The 24820-nt window shown below is 39.9% G+C and overlaps 1 protein-coding gene across 1 annotated transcript in view; it reads left to right on the forward strand.

Annotated features, from left to right (window-relative positions):
- The first annotated feature begins 2925 nt into the window (after positions 1-2925).
- OSCP1 (Organic solute carrier partner 1) overlaps positions 2926-24820 on the forward strand; it is a 73221-nt gene continuing 51326 nt past the window's right edge. Inside the window, exons 1-3 of the mRNA XM_067154551.2 lie at positions 2926-3168; positions 13496-13815; positions 19467-19626. Of these exons, the coding sequence (XP_067010652.2) occupies positions 3054-3168; positions 13496-13815; positions 19467-19626 (595 nt within the window). The 5' untranslated portion in view covers positions 2926-3053. The remainder of the gene's footprint in view (positions 3169-13495; positions 13816-19466; positions 19627-24820) is intronic.

The raw sequence follows: 24820 nt of genomic DNA on the forward strand, positions 1-24820 counted from the left end.
GACTTGTTAGGGCCTCCTCTGTATTGTTTTGCATAGAACCAATACATGCTGTACAGCCTATAATTTTGCTTGCATGTTTAAAAATATACCCACAGAACTGATGAATAACATTAATTTTTGAACTGGTGAAAGGAGCTATTTGTTCATCTTCCCAACTTGATAATGGTGGACCGAGCTAGTTGGCCGTGCGGTTAGGGGCACGCGGCTGTGAGCTTGCATCCGGGAGATAGTGGGTTCGAATCCCATTGTCGGCAGACCTGAAAATGGTTTTCCGTGGTTTCCCATTTTCACACCAGGCAAATTCTGGGGCTGTACCTTAATTAAGGCCACGGCCGCTTCCTTCCAACTCCTAGGCCTTTCCTATCCTATCGTTGCCATAAGACCTATCTGTGTCGGTGCGACGTGAGGCCACTAGCGAAAACAGAAAGGATAATGGTGGCTGATCAAAGGTAAGCGTGCTGTATTTTTTTTCCTGAGCTGTACTTATGATGTTGGCATTCTCTTTGACAAGAGCTTTTGCCATGGCTCTAATCTGACTGAAAAATTATGTTAAGGGTACTATCACTTTAAGGCAGATGTTGACGTGGGATAGCCTTCGACCACTTTGAGAACAGAGTGGGAACTTTTGGGGATGAAACAAAAATGACGCTTATCATTCGAATGTTTATTGTAACCCGAATTACAACCCGGGACATTGCAAGTTGTAGGCATGTTCACATGCGGTAGTAAATTGAAGCATATGCCAAAGTATACGTCCTACTTCTCAAATGCTTAATCTTTTTCACTTTTCAGTTAACGAAAAGTTAATACCAGCTATTTTGCACGTATACAACTGGAGAATGTATAATACTACTGAAAAAGACTAAAAACAGTTTACACACTTCCACAGTAAGCCGACGAAAAGCACGCGTACTTGGGCCTTTTATCGACAGCAGCGCTACAGGTGGCGGAGAACATGTATATACACCGTGCCTGTTAACATGTGATTCAGAGGGAGTCGTCACTGCACGATTATTAAAAATTCTATACGACGATCCTGGGCTGTGCAATGGGTAAAATCATCTGAGGTAAAATGAAGGGAGTATTACAATATTCAATCTACAATATATTCACATCCGTGGTCATTTGAGGTAACTTGGCAAGAGCGACGCACGAAGTTGACCGTGTTCTGCAGGTTGCACTTGAAGTTCTTTGGTCACTGCTAGACAGCTACTATTTTGTTTGATTTTGACAGATAGGAGTAGACACTACTATTTCCGAATCCGACATTCTCACCTATTTAGACTCACCATATCCTGTAGTGAAAGTACAACGTCTAAATAGACGTTCATCCAAAGAGGGAAAAACTGAATATATCCCTACAGGTACTGTGAAGATTGTATTCGAAAGTCAACAACTTCCGAAAAGTGTGTCCATTTTTAAAGTCATTTTAGAGGTTCAGGCCTTTATATTCTCTCCTTTATTATGCAAACGATGTCAGCGGTATGGACATACCGCTACTAATTGTCGTTCCAGGGAGCCGAGATGTGGACAATGGTCCCTTACTCACTCTACCGAAGATTGCACTCACCAACTAGTTAAATGCGCTAACTGTGCCGGAAATCATCCTTCGGGAGCAGAACATTGTGAAATCCACAAACAACAGAAAGAAATTAAACGCATTATGAGTGTTGAAAACAAATCATATTTAGAAGTGAAAAACTATTTTGCCCCATTACAGTCCATATCCAACCCCCTTCTGATGCCACAACATTTCCCTCCTTTACCCAATAGACCTTCCCAATCGGAAGAAACTCTCCCCCGAAAGCGTAAATTTACTATGGTGGTTAGTAACCCTCCCCGCCCACCCGCTAAACCAGGTTATGACAGGGCATCATATCTGAATTTGATAAGTAACCCGAAGACGGTTCCAGAACATTCTGGAACTCCAGTAGTGCGTTTGATACCTGCTACTCCTAACGAGCCTGCATCTACATCACGGAAGTCAAGTCCCCAAGGGCAACCTTCGGATTCCCACGCACAACTATCAGCATCTCCCTCTGTCAAGGCTTTACACTGTAATTCAAATGTTACTTCTACCGACAAATGTCGCAACGTCTCTAAGATGTTTGAAGAGTTAATAGAACACATGGGACAAAATGTCCGAGTGAAGCATCGGATAAAGTCATTACAGGATGAGATTCTTCTTCTATTGGGACACTCCACTCCTTCCAAGTAAAACATACGGCTATTGCAATAGAATTGTAGGAGCATTCTACACTCATCCGACTCCGCCTAAATCATATCTGTACGCCTACACATCTCTATCGTCTTACTCTTCTTGAAAGTACCTTATGTCCATGTGGCCGAGCAGTCAGTACTGTAACTCTTATCTTTTTTCACTGTCAGACATATGAACATCACCGTCGCGAATTCATAGGTAAGCTTTGTTCATGCGGGTTACCAACTGCCGTTAAACGTTTTGTGTTTAGTGTTCACACCGACTTTTCACGTTGTAGACTTAATCATCAATTTTTTAGTTACAGGTAACATCCATTTGTAACCTTTTCCTTTCCTCTGGGTACGGACTTGCACATACTAACCCTTATTTGTGGTCCGGTGTTGTTCGTTTGTAGTAAGACGTTGTGACAGACCACACAGACGTGAAGAATTAGAACCCTGTGCCCCAGTGTTTTTGTGTTCTGCCCTGATAGTTTAGCCTATATATCATTGGTATTTTCCTAAGTTTCATCATTACCTGCTGCAATTCGCTTCATTACATAGCTAACCCTCCTCTTTCGTAGTGTACTACTTTCTTCTAATGTTGGCACCTATCCCAGACATTAATTACCCTGCAAACCAGTGACTGGACGTAGCGTCTTACGACGATGTCCAACAACTAACCAAGAAGAAGAAGAAGATTTTGACAGATCAGATCAGATCAGATTATATAGTTATTTGTCCTACGGTTGATACCTTTTTTTTGACTGAAACATTTATGGCTTACTTGTGTTCTGCGATATTTTTTACGCGAATGACATAACTGTAACGTGAATTAGCTGTTGCTTTTCACTATGACCAGCCTTCGAACAGTTCCACTGTTATTTCTGAATTTGGGAGGAGAAATGATGTACATTTTAGATCAGAGGTTAACGGCCCAAAACATTCCTAAGGATAAAGCACTCAAAGGTTCGTAGTTTAAAGATCTAGATCCTTTCTCTTTAGTGGCTATGTATAGTGGCTCATGTAACAGTTTAGTATGTTGACAGCACTCTTTAAAACGACGAAAATAGGGTGAGATTTAATTGCCCTATAATTTTAAACCCAATTTGCACTCCTTTATTAACCGGATTTGGAAAGGCAGGAGAATGACCAAAAGCACTAAACTGATGTTGGTTCATGCTTTAATATAACTGATTGTGTAATAGTCTACCGTTGTGGCGCCTAGAAAAACCGCTGTGTGTTTGTATTTCAACTTAGAACTCTGACCAGAAAGGCTCTGTCATCTAAGATTCAGTATGCTCGATAGCTGCAGTCGCTTATGTGCGGCGAGTATCCAGTAATCGGGAGATGGTGGGCTCGAGCCCCACTGTCGGCAGCCCTGAAGATGGTTTTCCGTGGTTTCCCATTTTCACACCAGGCAAATGCCGGGGCCGTACCTTAATTAAGGCCACGGCTGCTTCCAATTCCTAGGCCTTTCCTATCCCATCGTCGCCGTAAGACACATCTGTGTTGGTGCGACATAGAGCAAATAGCAAATTATATATTTATTTATTCAGTATTGCATGAACTATATAAACGAATTTTCGTTCTAAGTGATACACGTGCTGTGGGTCAGTATTTTTCCTGACAACATTGTCACATAGCGATATTTCGAGGCGCAACGATGATACGCTGCTGGCAGGAAGAGGATAGAAATGTTAGAAATGGGGGTGTGTCGGCGTGACCTATGAATGTTTTGGACAGACCACTGCACCAGGGCATCAGTTCTGGAAGAGCTTAAAGTTAAGGATAGGCTAATAGAAAAAAATAACCAGTCCTGTGTAACATACTTTGGACACATCCCCAGACAAATTGGGAACATTGGAGAAGGAAAAGTGCAAGGAAGAGGACCTCAAAGACGAGCACCAACCAGATGGAGAGGCCAAAGTAGGGCCGGCCATACACGTTGCGGCGTACCTGAAAGGTTTACCTTATACATGGTACGGTTTGCTCATCAATTGACCTTACACGACGAGATGATGACGCGATCACAGTGGTTGGTTTATTGTTAGCAACTAGTTTGAAAAAGCTTCTCTCAGTGCACAATTATGATACTCCTTGCTCTTCACACGCCATGTGTACGGCTGGCTAAGATGCTAATGGGGAAGTCTCTCCATGAGCAGTTGGCTCAGAACCACAAAGAATAGCAGAAACTTTCCAGATCTGAATGACATTTCACCACATCCTATGAGGACACAGGGAGTGAGAGAGAGAAATAAACCACATTGTACTCTGATATGTTTCCCTGTATGATGTTGATTGTCAGCATAAACATTTACCTTATGACCCTTGTGAAAGCTGGTTAGAGGAAAAAGTCCAACTATTTGTAGGATGAAGGTATCTTTTTTGTTAAAAAGGAAGCCACATTTTTTTTCAGTATCAAGTCCATTAATATGACTGTAAGACTTTTCAGTCTGTTGAAACGCTAATTATAACACACTATAACATATCTATAAAAAACCATGCTAATATTTGTGGTATTATATGTATAATAATTAGTGTTTTGACAGACTGAAAAGCTTTAAAGCACCGAGCTCGATAGCTGCAGTCGCTTAAGTGCGGCCAGGATCCAGTAATCGGGAGATAGTGGGTTCGAGCCCCACTGTCGGCAGCCCTGAAGATGGGTTTTCCATGGTTTCCCATTTTCACACTAGGCAAATGCCGGGGCTGTACCTTAATTAAGGCCACGGCCGCGTCCTTCCAATTCCTAGGCCTGTCATCTCCCATTGTCGCCATAAGACATATCTGTGTCGGTGCAACGTAAAGCAAAAAAAAAAAGCTTTAAAGTTATATTTATTGAAGGTATAGTCTAATAAAAATGAGAGCCAATGGAAAACCTAAAAGCGAGTCACTCTAGGGCTCACAAACCTTATTCCGTTGGGGTTGGAAGAGAACATGAGGTTAGGTATGAGAGTTGAAAGTGAGGACCCTGGCACAAGCAGATTAAATCAATTCCCGATTCAGGCTATTGTTGCTGCCTGATCATTCAATTTGAGAACCCCACAGGAATATTTTGAGAACATCAGGGCAGAACCTGAGTGAGCTACCTATGCCTTGTTGCTGTAAGCTTGCATTTGGTAGGTGGTGGATTTGATCCCCATCATCAGCAGACGTGAAGATGGTTTTCTGTGTTCAAGCAATTGTTGGGTCTGTACCTGAAGGCCACAGCTGCTTGCTTTCCTGGCCTGGCTATTTTCTATCCCATTGTTGTTGAAAACCTGTGTGACATTTTACAGTTTGGGAAAAGACGACTTTTCAGATGCTTGTGATGTATATCTCCCCATAAATGTATCGTTATTGTCATAATAATTACTAAATGTTTGGTTTATGACATTAATTAATTGACAGTAAATGCGATAAGAGCCTTCTGACAAGCATCAAATGTGAGATGACAAAGATTATGGAAGGTTACGTGTGTACCGTGTTCATATCCTTCGTGGACTTTTTAACAGTAAAGCTCTCAGTAACAATCTACCTGCATTCCTATAGCATTTCTGTAGTATATCTTAATCATAGCGTCTATTTTGATCTTTCGTAAATGGCATTCTTTTAACATTAGACTCTGAACAATACCTTCCAAGCATGGCTGTGTGGTGGCTACAGAGACTGTCCATGATCAGAGTTGGTTGCATTTGTGGAGAATACTTTCAGACATGGTTTCAAAATGTTCAAAACCTGTCAAGGGTGGTCCACCACCTAAACATTTTTTTTTTAATTTTAAAAATGCTGTTTGTTTGGGGCGTCGACCTATAGAGTTCTTTTGCACCTACTTCAATCAATCGGTCAATACTGATCTGCACTTAGGGCAGTCGCCCAGGTGGCAGGCACCATGTGATATGAACCTGCCTGTAATTGGAATGGAGGAAGTGTAGAGTGTTGAATGTGAGGAAAGGAACATTAAGGACGACACAAACACCCAGTTCCCAGGCCAGGGATATTAATCATTTACAGTTAAAAATCCCTGATCCAGCCGTGAATCGAACCTGGGGCCGCCGGGTGGCAGGCAGAAGTGTTGCCCCCTACACCGCGGGGCTGGACGGTCCACCACCTAAGTCTTCAACATTTAATTCCCACAGGGGGGCAACCCTTTTGGAATAAGTGCAGCGTGAAAGTTTGGGATCCAGCTTCCCCAGATTTCTGGTTGCTACCAATGGGAATGATTTCAGGCTGTTCGAATCCATTTTGTTCAGTAGACTAATAGAAGGTGTCTACAGTGAACTTGAGGACCTTAAAAAGATGCAGTGGTAGTTCATTACTGTCGAGACCCACCACAGCTCAAGCTCAGCAGTTGCTCAAGTGCTCACTTGCGATATTCTTGTCAAAGTGGAAGAGTACAATTCTCTGAACCTGGTTTGTGGAGTGATCTTTCACTATAACCTGATCTTGAACACCACCAAAGATGAACTGATGGAGCATATGAAGAACCGTGGTGTGGGATGTCAGGCGCGCAAAGTCAATGGTGAAGATGCTGCCACCAGATTGCCATTGTTAACCAGAGAAAATCAAGGTCACAACCTATCATTGTGACGTGAGTCCGTACATTACACCTCCAATGCAGTGCTATAATTGTCAGAAGTTCGGACACATGATATCTTGCTTTTCGAACGAATCTATCTGTGCTACTTGTGGGAAAGAAGCTTATGGCGTGGAACAGTGCATACCTCCAAACATGCACCACCTGCCCTGGTCTTCATTCCTTTCAAGAAAGAAACTGTCCTGTCTATATCAGTGAGAGGATCCAGGAAATTAAGACTCTAGATGGTCTTGCATACCAGGAAGTGCACTGTAAGTTCAAATCCATGAATGCTCCTTCAAAGCAGATGGATTATAGCATAAAGTTTGTCAAGTTCATCACTTGTTCCAATGTGCTTCTCTCATAGCAGGACCCCCACCACCATATAAAGCATCTCGGAGGCCTTCCTGGACTCTCAGTCTCTCTCATATCTTGTCAAGTGACGAGGTGATGGACGTCAAGGGTTCACCTCCATCATCGGATGGAACTGAAGCAGTGTTTAGGTTATAAAGTGGCTTGTCGCTTATAACCTAACATAAACAAGCAAAAATCAACACTGTGGCACTGTTGCAGTGAAACTATGACGGTTATGACAGGCATCTAACTGAACTGCATGAGCTAATCAATCAGTTTGCAGTGAGTATAGTTTGTATTCAAAACACAGATCTCGGACCAGATCATCACACAGTTTTAAGAAATGTTAGAATATTCTGAAAAGAATGAGGTTATGCCAACCAGCCTTGCAGTGGCATTGGTATTTTCATTTGTTCTGATGCCTATTCTGAACCAGTTCCATTAAGAACCGAGCTGGAGGCAGTAGTGGTACGTATTTCTTGCCTGTCATGACTACAGTTTGTAATGTATTTTTCTCGCCAGGCCAGCCTCTCAATATCAATGATGTAACTGACCTTGTAGATCAGCTCCCAGTATCTTTCTTCCTATTGGATGATTTGAATGCTGATTTCCCCTCATGGGGCTCTGAAATACCTTGTTCCGGAGGAATGGTGTTGGAGAAGTCGATAAGGGAGCTGGAATTATGCATTTTGATACAGGAGAACAAACTCAATTTAGCATCACGCACGGAAATTTTTCTGTTATTGTCATTAGTCTGTGCGGCCATGCACTCGTTCCTGTTTCAGTGGGATGTACACTCAATGAAACAAAAAATTGGCCATTGCAGATGATGGCTTTCTTTCAAAATCCTCTTGTTTGAAATAGGATGAACATATTGGACAGGTGTTAGGATTCCAAGTATGGTATTATATCTTCAGCCACCGGCTATCCAGTTTATCCCCCTGTGGGTGGGGGTTGTAGAATAACATCCATGGTATCCCCTGCCTGTTGTAAGAGGTGACTAAAAGGGGTCCCAGGGGCTGTCAACTTGGGAGCATGGGTTGGCAACCACAGGGCATTTAGCTGATTCCTGGCATTGCTTCCACTTCTGCCAAGCTCCTCACTTTCACCTGTCCAATCCGACCTCCCTTGGTCAACTCTTTTTCTTTTCCGACATCTACGGTATTAGAGGCCTAGGGAGTCTTCTTTTTTCACGCTCTTCATGGCGGTTGTCTTCCTTTGGTCAATTGGAATAGACTCCTCAGCAGCAGCATTATCTGTTATAATTTGTCAGATCGCTGTCTACATGCTGACACATCTTTAGCAGTCTTCAGCAACCCAAATAGCTGGAGCATAGACAGTGATTTGATGTATATCATAAAGGTTAATGCTGCTGCTGAGGAGTCTGTTCCATTTCTTCTCTGAGACTCCACGACATAGACTCGTTCCCTGGTGGAAAGATGGCATAGCCAGCAACTATAATACCTTCATTTTTCGAAGTGTTGGATCCCTTCCATTTTTTCTCTCTGATTAATGTTATATAGGGGATGGTTGCCTAGTTGTACTTCCATCTTATTCAACAAAGTAGGCTCATGTGGAGGGTATATGTTGTCCATGACGGCACATACACAGTCATCTCAAGTATGGACTAAACTCAGACTTATTTCAGGAATACAAGGACCACCAGGGAACAAGTCTACACCGAGGAGTCTCAGAGAAGGAATGGAATAGACTCCTCAGCAGCAGCATTAACTTTTATAATATATGTCAAATCACTGTCTACACCAGCTATTCAGGTTATTAAAGACTGCCAAAGATGTGTACTTTGACCAGTCAGCATGTTTCAGACAGCGAGGGAGAGCCTTGAAGGATGTATAGAGAATTTCCGTTGCGGGCATTATCATCACTGATTCACCCTCGGCTGCGAATGATCTAGCTAGTCTCTTCGCAGAGGTGTCTGGTTCTGGAAATTGTTGTTGTTTGAGTCATCATAGACTGGTTTGATGCAGCTCTCCATGCCGCCCTATCCCACGCTAACCTTTTCGTTTCTATGTTACTACTTCATCCTACATCTGCTCTAATCTGCTTGTCATATTCATATCTTGGTCTACCCCTAACATTCTTACTGTGTACACTTCACTCAAAAACCAACTGAACAAGTCGTAATTGTCTTAGGTCTCATCATTCTATTTCTTGTCGTAAAATTTAGCCAAATCAATTTCATCTCACCAATTTGATTCAGTATCTCTTCATTCGTTTCACTTCCATACATTGCCACACTCCAGACGAAAGACTTCAAAAACATCTTTTTAATTCCTGGATCAATGTTTGAAGTGAGCAAATTTCTTTTCTTAAGAAAGGCCTTCCTCGCTTATGCTAGTCTGCATTTTATGTCCTCCTTACTTCTGCCAATGTTAGTTTTTTTTACCACCCAAATAACAATATTCATCTACTTCCTAAGACTTCATAATTACTAATCTAATATTTCCTGCGTCACCTGACTTACTTCGATTGCACTCCATTACTTTTGTTTTAGACTTATTTTCATCTTGTACTCCTTACCCAAGACTCCATCGATACCGTTCAGCAATTTCTCCAGACCTTCTGCAGTCTTAGATAAAATGACAATATCATCAGCAAATCTCAGGGATTTGATTTCCTCTCCTTGGATTGTGATTCCCTTTCCATCCTGAATTCCTTTCTGCAAAGCATGAAGCAGAACACCATTTATGTTTTGGTTCTCACGCTTCAGAAGATTTCAACGTGCCCTTTATGGATTAGGAACTCTGGAGTGCCTTGGTGCTTTGTAAGGTCTGGTCTCTCAGGCCAGTTAATGTCCATAACCAGATGTTGACACAGCTCAGGAAGGATAGTCTTTGCTATCTTCTAAGGGTTTTCAACTGAATTTGGTTAGAGGGTGAGTTTCTGTCTCAGTGGCGAGAGGGGATAGTAATTCCTCACCTCAAGCCTAACAGAGACTCCAAATATGCAGAAAGCTACAGACCTATTTGTCTTACTAATTGTCTGTGTAAGCTGTTTGAGAGGATGGTGAATTGATGACTTGTGTTGTCTGGAGAAAAGAGAACTGTTGTCAGAGTACCAGTGAGGCTATTGCTGATCTCTCCACCACTGACCACCTGGCATGCCTGGATAGTTCAATCCAGGACTATTCCCTGAAATCAGCACTTGATGGCCATTTTCTTCAATTTGGACAAAGCCTGTTACACTGTGTCGCACTATGGCCTCCTTTCAACCTGCATCAATTGAAATTTTGAAGTAACTTGCCATTGTACATTTCAAAATTTTTTTCCTCCATCCATTATGTGTCAAAGTAGTGAGGGTATATTTGCAATACTGCATTCGGAAAAATGGAGATACTCAGAAATCACATCTCAGTGTCACTCTGTTTGTGACAGCCATGAAGGGTTCAGCAGTAGTTTTTTTATTAGATTTTTTTTATCAGGACTTGACTTACTACCTAGAACATAGCAATATACCATCATTTTCACACAATTTTTAGCTGTGCATCACAAATCTTTTATAGACTAAAATTAATGTCTTAAAGCAGTGCACAGTTAAACTTGGATTAAGAAACTTCTGAGAACATTTGCTTTTGTAATATAATGCTAATGATTGAAGAATTACTGAAACCAGGCTGCTGCATGAAGTGTGATCATGTATCATTTACTGCTGACTACAGTACTGGTGGTGGCAAGTGCATAACTTATGGACTTCCATTTAGGAGATGGGTTTGAACCCCAACACTGTTAGTTTTGAAGATAGTTTACGTAGTTTCCCATTTTCTCTCCAAGCAAATTCTTTTATTTTTATACAACTTGCTTTATGTCGCACGGACACAGATAGGTTTTATGGTGACGATGGAATAATGAAAGGGCTAGGAATGAGAAGGAAGCAGCCATGGCCTTAATTAAAGTACAGCCCCAGCATTTGCCTGGTGTGAAAATGGGGAACTATGGAAAACTATCTTCAGGGCTGCCGACAGTGGGGTTCGAACCCCACTATCTCCCGAATGCAAGCTCACAGCTGTGAGTCAACTCGCCTGATCACTCCAAGCAAATGCCAGACCTCTACCTTAATTAAGGCCAAGGCTACTACCTTCCCAGCCCTATTCTTCTTCATCCCACTATTGCCAAAAAACAGTATGTGTTGGTGCAACATTTAATTTCTTGCAAAGAAAGAAAACAGAGAAAACTTCTTCACACTTGTATTTAATAAGAGATGAAGCCGTGTATCTGTACTTTATTTACACGTATTGTGGCAATGTTTCAGCAAGAGCAATAACCTCTTACTGACAGCTTGAAGAGCAATTTTGAACAGCTACCAACAGAATTAACACAGCTAAGATGTTTACCATGGTACAGGATGCGTAGGGACCATACGAAGGAGAAGAAGAAAACTAATACAATGCAAGGGAATCACATGTTAAATGGTCCCACTAGTGTGTGTACCAGCTGTGAAAGAAGGAAGGTAATTTAGGTACTCTAAACCTTGTATACTCTACGTAGACTTCTACGTATTAGTGTTAAAATGGGAAGCTACGGAAAGCCATCTTAGGGCTGCAATGCTGGAATTCAAACCCACCATCTCCCGAATGCAGCTATGAGGCCCTTTGCCTATTGCAAACTTACACGATTGTAGCAAAATATTCTTCTGAGATAACTGTATCTGAAGTCAAATATTACTATTACCGTATTTACGCGAATAATACCCGCACATTAAAAAAAAAAAATTTGGGGCACGAAATTGGGGTGCGGGTTTTATTTGCGTCAATGTTGCCATTTTTTTTTTTTTTCAAAATCAGCCTTTCTAAATTTAGGGTGCGGGATTATTCGGTGGCGGGTATTATTCGCGTAAATACCCGTATTTATGCGAATTATACCTGCACATTTTTTAAAAAATTTGAGGCACGAAATTGGGATGTGTTTTCTTTGCGTCAAAGTTGGCATTTCTTTTTTTTTTTCAAAATAGGCCTACCTAAAATTAGGGTGCGGGGATTATTCGCGTAGATACGGTATTACTCCCACTGTTCCAAATTATGGTATAAACCCCCCTCTTTTATTTAGTAATTCCAAAATATTGTATAGATATCACATTATGATACTGTATATAATACATGATATGTTGCAATATGATTACTCAAACACTGAATATTAATAGGGTCACATGTAATAATGTCTTGATACCTTACATTTTAAAATACATAAGTAACAATTACAAATGAAAAGGTTCATTACATTATTTAATAATTTTAATAGTGTATTTATATGTTACCATAAAAAAATTCATATGCAGCCGTCACAAAGAAAATTATTCACTTCATGATTTGAATAGACATTTTTTGGATCTCCTCAAATTGTCTTCTGGCCTAATAACATGTTGATGCTTGTTGGAGTACAAATGGAACAATTTTTTAAATTGTAACTCTGTGAAACTGAAAGAATTATATGACATCAGCTTCTTCCTCTATGCATAGCATAGTGGTAAACATGATACAAAAATGTCAAGAGTATCGGAGACCTATACGGATGTGGTTGTCATGCGGGCAGTTATACAGAGTAATGTAAGCCTGGCATTGCGGTATTCACTCAGAAAGATTTCTCATGTAATGTAAGTTCAGAGTTCGTCTAGTGATGTAAGGAGTAAGAATATCTTCAAAATGTGTGTCAGGTTGTTATGTAGAAAAGGAAACTAGGGATTATGAAGTCTCATTAGAAGCTACTGGGTGCTTTTCTCTTTCCTCATCATCTATTACTTAGAGAGATAGGATCATGAAAAGGAATTTACAAAAGGATAAACACAATAATAGGTCAGTGTGAGAAGAGGAAGCAATTGAAAAGGAGAAAAGGACAAACATAAAAACAACAAAGGACAATCTCCACATCTTCATATACTGCCCTCTTCAAATCTAAATCTAAATACTCAGAATACATTATTAGGAAAAAACTCATGTTGGAGGATATAGCATCAATTTCTCAAAAATAAAGTATGTTAAGAAGTAAATACACTAATGAAATTTAATTAATATATAATTGTTCAAAAAATCTATATATTCCCTCCCAAAATAATCGCAAAAGTTTCGAGACCTGTAAGAGTGTTTTAGATTGCATGACATGTAAGTTGAAAATTTTCTTATAATTTAGTTATTGTTTATGAATAAAATTGAGTAGTATTACCAATTCATTTCATTATAATTAAAAACCTGAAGGTAGACATTTAAGAAAAGGTTCTTGAAATTTCTCTTAGGAATATTAAATCCATTAACAATTCCTTGAAATTGGTTAAAACAAGTAGTTTTCCTTTTTGTTTGTATGTTAAATTATATAAATTATCTTAAAAAAGATGTAGTTTCGTATAACTGTGTAGCATACTTTGTGTCTTATTCTGCAGTGATGAATGATATTGGGGGTATAATGTTCAACGAGAGATTTCTGAGGGAACTATTCAAGCCACTAGAAGCATACAACAAACTGGCTCTTCGTAAATTATTTGAAGACTTGGTTCATTCCTCTATCATGCGACTCAATAAAGCCAGTATGGATAAGCTGTATGATCTAATGACAATGGCATTCAAGTATCAAGTATTTATGGCCTCCCGTCCTGTGGATCTTATTCTCATCACACTGAATCATCTGGATGCCGTTCGCAACTTCATATCTGCACCGGCCATCCAGAAACAGATTGACACTACATACAGAATGATCATGGATGTAAGGATTTTTTAAAACATGTTCTGTCTGCTCTAAATAATATGCTTACAGTAAGCATGCAATCATGTTGCACTGCAATATTTCATCGCCTGCACTTTTGCACCATTTTATCAGAGATATATCATGACTTACCTGTTACATTAGTTTGTGATTAAATAATAAATGTGGTTGTCATATAGGCAGTTATATAGGGTAATGTAAGCCTGGCATTGCGGTATTAACTCAGAAAGACCTCTCGTGTAATGTAAGTTCAGAGTTTGTATAGTGATGTAAGGAGTAGGAATATCTTCAAAATGTGTATCAGGTTGCTATGTAGAAAAGGAAACTAGGGATTGTGAAGTCTCATTAGAAGCTACTGGCTGTTGTCCTCTTTCCTCATCGTCTATTACTTAGAGAGATAGGAACATGAAAAGGAACTTACAAAATGATAAACTTAATGATAGGTCAATGTGAGATGAGGAAGCAATTGAAAAGGAGACAAGGACAAACATGAAAACAGCAAAGGGCAATCTCCACATCTTCATATACTGCCTTCCTCAAATAGATGGGTAGAAGTGTGCACTTGCAGCCTGTGAGCTTCTATCAATGAATGAATGACTGAATGACTGAATGAATGAATGAATGAATGAATGAATGAATGAATGAATCAATCAATCAATCAATCAATCAATCAGTCAGTGGTCACCCAGGTGGCAGATTCCTTATCATTTGTTTACCTTATATTTACATTTATTTATAATTGTTTACCTAGCTTTTTCTTGAGTATTTTCAACATAATTATAAATTTATTTAACATTTCCCTTGATAATTTATTCCACTCCCTTACTCCTCGTCCTATAAATGAATGTTTGCCCCAATCTGTCTTCTTGAATTCCAACTTTATCTTTACATTATGATCTTTCCTACTTTTAAAAGCTCCACTCATGCATATTCTTATGTCATTCCACACCAACTCACCACTGACAGCTCGAAACAAACCCACATAGTCGAGCATCTTGTCTCCTTACTCCCAAGTCATCCCAGACCAAAGTTTGCAACATTTTAGCAACACTGCTCCTTTGTTGGAAATCACACAGAAAAAATCGTGCTGATTTCCTTTACATTTTTTCCAGTTCTCATATTAAGCAGTCCTGTTGAGAGTCCCATACACTGGAACCATACTCTGTGGTCTTACCAGAGACTTGTACGCCCTCTCCTTTACATCCTTACTACAACCCCTAAATACTCTCATAACCATGTGAATAGATCTGTAACTTTTTAATTTTTAGAATTGGCTTTACATCGCACCGACACAGATAGGTCTTATGACGATGATGGGATAGAAAAGCCCTAGGAGTGGGAAGGAAGCAGCCATGGCCTTAATTAAGGTACAGCCCCAGCATTTGCCTGGTATGAAAAATGGGAAACCATGGAAAACCATTTTCAGGGCTGCTGACAGTGGGGCTCGAAACCACTGTCTCCTGGATGCAAGCTCACAGCCGCGCGCCCCTAACCGTATGGCCAACTCGCCCGGTATCTGTAACCTTTCTTAACTACCTTGTTAAAATGATTACCCCAATGAAGATCATTTCTTATATTAACACCTAGGTACTTACATTGTATCCCATGAGTTACTATCACCCCATCAACACGATAATTATAACTGAGAGGACTTGGTAAAACTTACAACTTGACTTTTCGTCCCATTTCACTACATTGTTTAAGTCCCCCTGCAGTCGCTCACAATCCTGCAACTATTTACTGTTCTAACAATATAACATCATCTGCAAATATCCTTATCTGTGATATCATTTATATATATATATATAAGAAAACATAAAGGTCTAATAATACTGCCCTACGGACCCTCTCTTAATCATTACAGGATTAGATAATGCTTCACCTACTCTAATTCTCTGAGTTCTATTTTCTGGTAATGTAGCCACCCATTCATCCACTCTTTTGTCAAGTCCAATTGCCCTCATTTTCATCAGTAATCTCCCATGATCTACCCTATCAAAAGCTTTGGATAGTTCAATAGTGATACAGTCCATTTGATATCCTGAATCTAAAATATCTGCTATATCTTGCTGGAATCCTACAAGTTGAGCTTTACTGGAATAACCTTTCCTAAACCCGAACTGCCTTCTGTCAAAGTATTTCATAGTTTTGCAAACGTGTCTAATTTGACCAGAAAGAATGTTTTCCCAGAGCTTACAAACTACACATGTCAAGCTGACTGACCTGTTATTTTCTGCTTTATGTTTGTCAACCTTTCCCTTGTACACTGGGGTTACTTTTGCAACTCTCCATTCATTTTGTATAGCTACTTCCTGCAAACAGTAATCAAATAAGTATTCCAGATATGGCACTATATCCCAACTCACAGCCTTTAATATATCCCCAGAAATCTTATCAACCCCAGCTGCCTTTCTAGTTTTCAACTTTTGTATCTTTTTATAAATATCTTTATTATCATAGGTATATTTCAGTATTTCACCATTATTTGTTGCCTCCTCTATCAGGACATTATCGTAATATCCTACTACCATTACCGTACATATTGCTGACTGAATACTTCTGCCTTCTGTAAGTCCTTGCATATACATTCCCCATGTTCATTAATGATCCCAGGAATGTCCTTCCTGGAACCTGTTTCTGCCTTAGAGTATCTATACATGTCCTTCCATTGCTCCCTAAAATTTGTGGCTCCCAATTATGTCTGCCATCATGTTATCCCTTGCTGATTTTTTTGCTGAATTTAATTTCCTAGTGAGCTCCTTCAATCTCTCCTTACTCCTGAGAGAATTTGACCATAGCTTACGCAGACACAGTATATCATATTGCGTGGGCTCTCCTTTGTTTGCCTGGTACCACTACAAGCTGGATGTAAGGCTGATGCCTGAAGCAGGTAACATCACTACAGAACAGATAGTATCCTGTATGTTTGCTTGTGATACGTGAAAGAGGGAACGGGATCAGTAGGGATGTGGTAGTGTTAATAATAGAGATAACACAAAGAGAAATAATCACTAAGTACAAATATAATACATGAGTCTAATTTTATTTTTAAATGTGTGTGTCTTTCTGGTGGCAGAAAAGTGCAACCTTATAATTTACATTCTCGATTTCTAGAACAGTTTTGTTTCATAATTCAATTTTTTTTTTTTGGGTATTTACTTTGGAAAATTAATATTTAGAATACTCTCAATTACTGGAAATTACTTTTCAGTAACTTAATAGATAATTCATGTAAAGAAATGTGTTATAAACACTTGCATTATTAGGAGTACAGAATAGTTACAAGATGAGCTCATAATGTACGTAAAGATAACGAAGGAAACAGAAATCTTCAGACGAGAAGTATGGGCATAGAGGACTGTTAAAATGGGGTTCGAATCCATGGGTGTACAGTTTGTATGCAAGTACAACACAAACTCAAGAGATCTAAGGAAGTCACAAATAGACAGGCAGGCTGTGGAAGCTCACTGAACAAACATCAAGCTGCTAGCCCACGCCGTGTACACATGCACACACCCCCACTCTGTTGAGTCGCAGGCCTTGTGGGCCTACTGCAAAATGGATATCGAGCATTCACCATTGTGCCTGTGCACATCTTTATAGATGGGCCCCCTTCTCATCAATCCCAGTTTGCATTTTTTGACCAAATTCAAGTGAAGTTTTCAGCCATTTCATGTGTAATGGTTGTGAATTGTTTATTTAGCTTTAGTGTAGTATTGTATTATTAAAATGTGAGAGTGGTGGTGGTGGTAGTGCAACTAGGCAACCATTCTCTATTAACATTAATCAGGGGGGAAAAAATGGAAGGGATTCAACACTTCGAAATATGAAGGTATCAGCCAAAGAAAGATAAGGGGCATGAGGGGTGTGAAAATGAAAGTCCCTAGGCCTTGACTGCTCTAATACCTTTGGGGTCGGAAAAGGAAAAGAGTTGACCAAGAGAGGTCGGATAGGTAGATGAAAATGAGGATCCTAGCACATGTGGAAGCAATGCCAGGACTCAGCTAAGGACCCCCTGGTCGACAACCAATGCTCCTAAGTTAAGAGCTCCTGCAGCCCCTTTTAGTTGTCTCTTATGACAACCAGAGATACCTTGGGCGTTATTCTACCCCACCCACAGGGGGTTTAAAATGTGAGATAGACAGCTAGTATATAGAATAGTAATATTTTGTTTGACTTTTTCCTTATTAGGGTGCATTCTGTGGAAAAAAAAAAAAAAAAAAGCATCGTTCAGTTTTGATTGCGCAGAGTGAAGATCATGTTTAATTCACACTACTGCTACTAAAAGTTTAGATCACCGAGCTCGATAGCTGCAGTCGCTTAAGTGCGGCCAGTATCCAGTATTCGGGAGATAGTAGGTTCGAACCCCACTGTCGGCAGCCCTGAAAATGGTTCTCCGTGGTTTCCCATTTTCACACCAGGCAAATGCTGGGGCTGTACCTTAATTAAGGCCACGGCCGCTTCCTTCCCACTCCTAGCCCTTTCCTATCCCATCGTCGCCGTAAGACCTATCTGTGTCGGTGCGACGTAAAACAACTAGTAAAAAAAAAAAAAAAGTTTAGATCTAGGACCTCTACTTTAGCTAACTTGAACCACATTGCAAGGAGTAGAGGGCATCAGTATGATGCTTTGTGCATGTTCCACTAGTGTACTCTGTTCATCAATTACATCTCATTGTTCCATGAATGAATGTAAACAGTGGATGTCAGTAATGAGGGAACACCTCCATGCATGAAACATAGCATTGTGATTTGTGGTGCATAGCATGGAGAGAGGTATCCTTGCAAGTATTGTTAAGTGCTGTGAGGAAGGAAAGGGAATAATATCTACTGATTTAAAAAAAAAAAAAAATGTTCGGCAGAATCACATTGCCCGAGTTCTAGTAACAAAATTCATGCTGTCCTTTATTTAAATATTCAAATGTTCTTACTTGAGTGTATTCTTTGCGTCAAATTTTTAGAATGAATATACCCTGGGTTTTTGTTACATGATTGAATACTTCCTGTACCTGCACAAAACCAATCGAGATTTAAAAGTGATTCATCTCAGTGTCATTAATTTATGATCAGTGAACATAATGTTATTATGCAAGATGAATCTCTACAGCATACTTCACTGCAAGCTACCAGAATTCTCCAAATATGTTATTTCCTGACAATTAGTGAATCAGTCATCCTGTTGAGCTAGCCGTTCTCTTATAAACTGAACCAAATTTTAGCACTATAATTAACTAATGCAGGTAGAAAAGAACTTGATTTTTGCCATTTTACTTAGAAGTTCTTAAATACTGTTAGATACACTCTTTAACTTACAATGAAGAACAGGTTAAGGTGTGAAAGTATAGTGTGCTTTCTCGTTTTCGATTGATAGAGCCCACTTCTCTGAAAGAATTTTGGCTGAACTTGGAGCTTGCATTGCACAAGGTCTTTTTGTTGTTGGTTATAAACCACACATAATTTTTCTTGGCTCGAGTGATAGCACGATTTGCTTTCTTGTTCATTTGTGCAGTTTGGAATAATATAAGCTGTTATGTAACTCCTATCTGTGTTCTGTCTGTTGCATGTTGGATATTTCTCATTAATTTCCTGAATTCTCTTCCATTTGCTAGTTCTGACATTGAACTATTGTCATGCTGTCAATTTCTGTTCCAGACATATGGTTCTCTTTCAGTGGGAGAACTGCAAACTATCCGCTACAGTCTACTGAACTTCTTCCAAGATCTCAAGGTTCGAGTGTCTGTCTTCTTGCGGCATGGTGTACAGGCTGATGATGGAAAGTTTTATATTCCTAATTCTGGACCTGTTCCCTCAGGTACTCTATATTTGTGTGGTGCTTTTCTCCTGGCTTATTCTGGGAATTGCACTTCTTTGTTATATACTAGTTGTCGAAGTGTCATAGTATGCGAGACATAGTTCGGTGACCATAGAGTCCCAGCTGAGTTCGTTACAACTTACACTTATAGTCAGGGTGGGGAAAAGTACCTGGAAACAGTAATTGGGCTGAATTACAGTTACCTGAGAAGCATTGTGTTCTATTTACTTTTTTTTTTTTTTTTGAGAAATAATCAGTAAAATTATAATTACATTTGCTTCACAGAATGCCAGTCTTAAGGAAATTGCTGACTTTTTTTTTCAGAGGGCTGAAAAGGTTCCAAAGAAAAATAAGTTGGTGCATTTCTTTTTAGTGTAGAGTCAGGTGGTGGTGGTGGTGATTATTGTTTAAAGAGGAAGTACAACTAGGCAACCATCCTCTAGCATAGAGAAGTGGCTATCATCACTAACTTGGAACTTTCAAAATGATTTTTATTCATTTTTATTTTTGTTAGTGACTTGCAGCACTTCAAAACTTACAAAACAATCTGTGTATTAAAAGAGTTTACTATAAACAGCTTTGGCAAATCCGTCCGTCCGTTCTATTGGACCAATTTGCTTCATTTCTCTTTTATTCTCGCTGAATTACCTGCCAGTGAATCATGAAACATTAATAGGTCTCTAAGTTCAACCCACTTTGAGTAATCATAAAATCAAATTATTAAATGATCACTCCAATAATTGGAAGCGAAGGCTTACCTCAACCCGCAAGGCACTCTGTACTTAGCAGGTTGCTAAACATCTAACACTTTTATAAATTGTGATTTTCATCCTTAGTAATGTCATTGCATGCAGCCATGTGTGATTACTACGTGTGAAGCCAGAGAGTATACACTTGCTCTGATGATGGAAGAATACTATTCTCCATTAGATGCTATTTGGTTCTCGGACCTTCCCCGGCTTCCGAATATACTCAACAGATGGCAGAACATTCCTAATAACATACTGCTTCTAAGATAAAACAGTCCACTTACATAGAAATGGGAAGGTATCAAGTCGATTAACCTTATGTGTGACCATTAATAAAGCGCAGGGACAAACTCTCGAAAAAGCGAGTAGTATTCAGTCACGGCCAATTGTACATTGCACTATCTCGAGTAAGATCGTTTGAAAATGTTAAGATCCAAATACGTCCGAATGGTCGAAGCACAGAGAATATGGAAAGAAGTGTTATAAATTACATTACCAGTATTAAATGTTCATAAAACTATTGAAAAGGGCAGGCAAAATAATATGACAGCGACAGGCATATTGATACGAGTTATCCGATCTATTTATAAGGAACGCTGCGGAGCAGCATGGATCCACTAGTTTATTTTTTAAATTCTCATAGCTGAACTAAACTACTTCTTTGCATTTTCTGAAAAGACACTCTAGAGGGGCATTTGAACAAATATCTGTGTTTAATTTTAAGAATATACCCAGCAGCAGTGGAAATTGTAGGAAAAGTTTGATTTGTTAGGAAGTACTGGAGAAGTAAGAAAGTACATTGTCCAGCACTGGTTAAGCTTCTTCTTGTTCTTCTTGTTCTTCTTCTTCTTCTTCTTCTTCTTCGTCTTCTTCTTCTTCTTCTTCTTCTTCTTCTTCTTCTCCTCCTCCTCCTCATCCTTCTTCATCTTCTTCTTCTTCTTCATGGGCCCTCTAAATATTAGTTCCCAATTAGCATTGACCTCTAAGATCTTTTGCTACCATGTTTTTCCTTCATAGATATACCTGCTCCCTTCACAAAGCTGCAGGTTGTTCTTATTGGGTGTTCTTGGATTTTTTCTCTTTCTTCACCCGGTAGTCCTAGAGTGGAGAGTCTTGTTCTACCCAGCGCCTCACATTTGAAAAGTATGTGTTCAGCTGATTCCTCTGCTTCATTGCATTTCTCTTATTACTCCAATTCTATGTAGGTGTTTTTTCAGATGGCAGTATCCTGTTAACAGTCCTACTACCCGTCTTTTATTTTATTTGCTGAGTTTCAGCAGTTCTTTAGTATGCTCCTTGTTTGGTCCTTTTATCAGTTCCTTTGCAAGTCTGCATCCTGGAGTATTTTTCCAGTTTTCTATTTATTTCTTTTATACCTATTTTCCTATGTAGTGTCGGGCTTGTCCATAGGAAATCCCGCATACAGGTTCTGGGCCTACAAAATGTGTATCTGCCCCTTTCCTGGCCAGTTTATCTGCCTTTTCATTTCCTTCTATACCTGCATGCCCTGGTACCCATATTATTTTGACAATGTTGTGAGCTTCAGGAGAAGTGAATGGCAATACCAGACAGTTCTGGATATTATCCAGATTGCCTCTAGTGCCTTAATGGCCGCTTGGCTGTCCATAAAAATGAAAATGTTCTTATTCCTATAGTTCATTTTCAGATTTTCTTCAAGACATGTTGTGATAGCTATCACTTCAGCTTGAAAGACTGTAGTGTGTCTGCCCAGGCTCATCTGGATTGATCTCTCAGGTCTTCCCCTGTTGATTCCTCCTCCTGTGCCATCCTCAGTCCTTGAGCCATCAGTCCACCACACTATATCTTCTCTATCTATCAGTATTTCACTTGTTGATATTCCAGTCTTCTTCTTTTATTATCTGGGTCTCAGATGGTTTTTCAGAGTTGTACTTTGGTATCATATAATCAGAAGGCATGTGTAGAACTTCCTTCGTTATTACTCTGTTAATTTTACAGTTTCCTAGATTGGGTCTTAGTGCATTCATTCTAGCCTGTCCGTTTATGAAATTGCGTTGTGATGGGAGGTCTAGTAAAGTATTCAAGGCTTCTATTGGCGTAGTTCTCATAGCCTCAGTTATAGCTATACATGCCATTCTCTGCAGGCTATTTAATCTACAGCTGACTTTTCCTTGACTTACTCTCTGCCACCAGATAATTGCAGCATAGGTCATCAACGGTCTAAGGATCATTGTGTATATCCACATTACCATTGATGGTTTTAGGCCCCATGTCTTCCTGACAGCTCTCTTACATGCATACAGCAAGTTCCTGGCCCAGATTATGTTCCTTTCTATATGTGGATTCCAGGTTAGATTTTTATCTAACACTACACGTAGGTGCAGTGCCTGTTCTTCCATATATATTTCTTGCCCAAAGAGCTTCAGTGGTCTCTTTCCCTCCAATTTTTTCCTTCTTGTAAAAGGGACCAGAGCTATCTTGTTCGGGTTGACTGATAGTTGTTCTTCCCAGCATCAGTTCACCACCTCTTTGCATGAGGTCTTGGATAACACTCATCACCTTACCTCGTACCACAATCACTAGGTCATCTGCGTATCCTTGTGTATAAAAACCCTGTTCATTGAGCGTGGCTATGATTTTGTTCACCACAGAGGAGAAAGAACTCCTCTCTGAGCACAGCCTCGGGTGGCCCAAACTGTCAGCGTTTCTTCAAATGGGGTTGCTTTTATCTTCAATCTAACATGGATTTAATCCATTTGACTACGGTTTTACTCACCTTGCTCTTTGCAAATGCTTTGATCGTAGAGTCATAGGTTGTATTGCTGAAGTCTCCTTCTATATCTAGAATTTCCGCCAGTGCAATTTCTTTATATTCTATGCTTTCCTCTAGTTTACAGACCAATTGGTGGAGTGTTGCTTCAGTGGATCTGCCTGGTCTATATGCAGACTGATTTTCATGTAACGTTGAGTTCAGTTGCACCGTTCTTCTGATATATTTATCCAGAATTTTCTCCATTTGCTTTCAGCATGAAGGAGGTTAAATATAATGGTCTGTATGCTTTGGTTTGAGCATAATTTGCCCTTCCAGGCTTAGGTATGAATACTGCTTTAGTTTTAGACCATGATTTCGGCACGTACCCTATAGCTAGACTAGCTCTGAAGAGGTCCGTCAGGGCAGTGACGAATATATCCCGTCCTTCCTGTAGGAGTATCGAAAGTATCTCATTCTGGCCCTGGAGCCTTTATAGGATGAAACGTGTCGATTGCCCATTTTACGTGGTTATGTTTTATTATTCTGTTGGCACAATTCCAGTCTGCTCTTCGAGCTCTGGTCTCTGTTCCAACCGTTTCTTCTTCTGTCATCCCCTCAGCCTCAGGAAGGTGACACGCCATTAGTATCTCCAGCATGTCCTTCCCAGCCTGAGTAAATGACCCATCTGGTTTCTCCAGTGCCCCCACTCGATCTATATGGGTTGCTTTCAGAACCTTCTGGAGCCTTGCTGTTTCAGTGTGTGATTCCACTTTCTCACAGAACAGTCTCCTAGATTTTCTTTTTGCCTTCTGTATCTCTAGGTTATACTCAGTGAGTTTCCTATGATATATGTCCCACATACCATTTCTAGATGATAATCTGTACAACATCCTAACCTCTTTTTTCATTTTGGCTAGTTTGTTGTTCCACCACCTTACTTTGAGAGGACAGTTGTCATGGAATGAGTCTACAATGGCCTCTTCTAATAGTTCCACTGCCTCATCCAATTCTTTCTGTCCTCTTACGTTAATTGGAATTTTTTTTACAGCCTTCCCTAGAACTTCTCCGTGTCTATCCCAGTTAGTTCTTTTTGGATCTCTGTACATCTCAATCCCATATAGTCCCACATCTATTGCAAATTGGATGTGCTGGTGGTCTGCCAGTGATGGTTCCTCCAGCACCTTCCGGTCTTTGATACAGTTTGCATTATGCGTAGTGCTTAGTGTAATGTCTATTACCTCCCTACGATTTTTATTTATAAATGTAGGCTTGGTTCCTAGGTTTAGTATCATCAACTCAGTTCCAATAATAAACTCTGGTAAAGACTCACCTCTTGCATTGCAGTTCGTGCTGCCCTATTCCGTGTAGTGTGAATTTGCATCTGCTCCAAGGACTAGGTATTTGCCTTTCCTCTTTGCGTTGCAAATTAGGTTCTCAACTTCTTCTGATGGGGGCAGATCAGTTGAGTCATGTGGGAGGTAAGCAGAGTCTATGGTTATTTCTCTGGGTCCCTCCCAATTTCCATGTTTAATCTTGGCCACGGTTAAGTCCCGTGAACAGTGTTCCTGCAACATAAGACATTTTAGTTTCCTGTTCACAAGAAGACATGTTCTAGGTATTTCTGATGATGTATCATACATCAGCTTACCTCCAGATTCCACCAGTCCTGCTACTCTGCCCTTGGGTACCCAAAGCTCTTGAATGAGGGGCATGT

The sequence above is a fragment of the Anabrus simplex genome, chromosome 1 (genome assembly GCF_040414725.1).
Source record: "Anabrus simplex isolate iqAnaSimp1 chromosome 1, ASM4041472v1, whole genome shotgun sequence".
NCBI classification, from domain to species: Eukaryota; Metazoa; Arthropoda; class Insecta; order Orthoptera; family Tettigoniidae; genus Anabrus; species Anabrus simplex.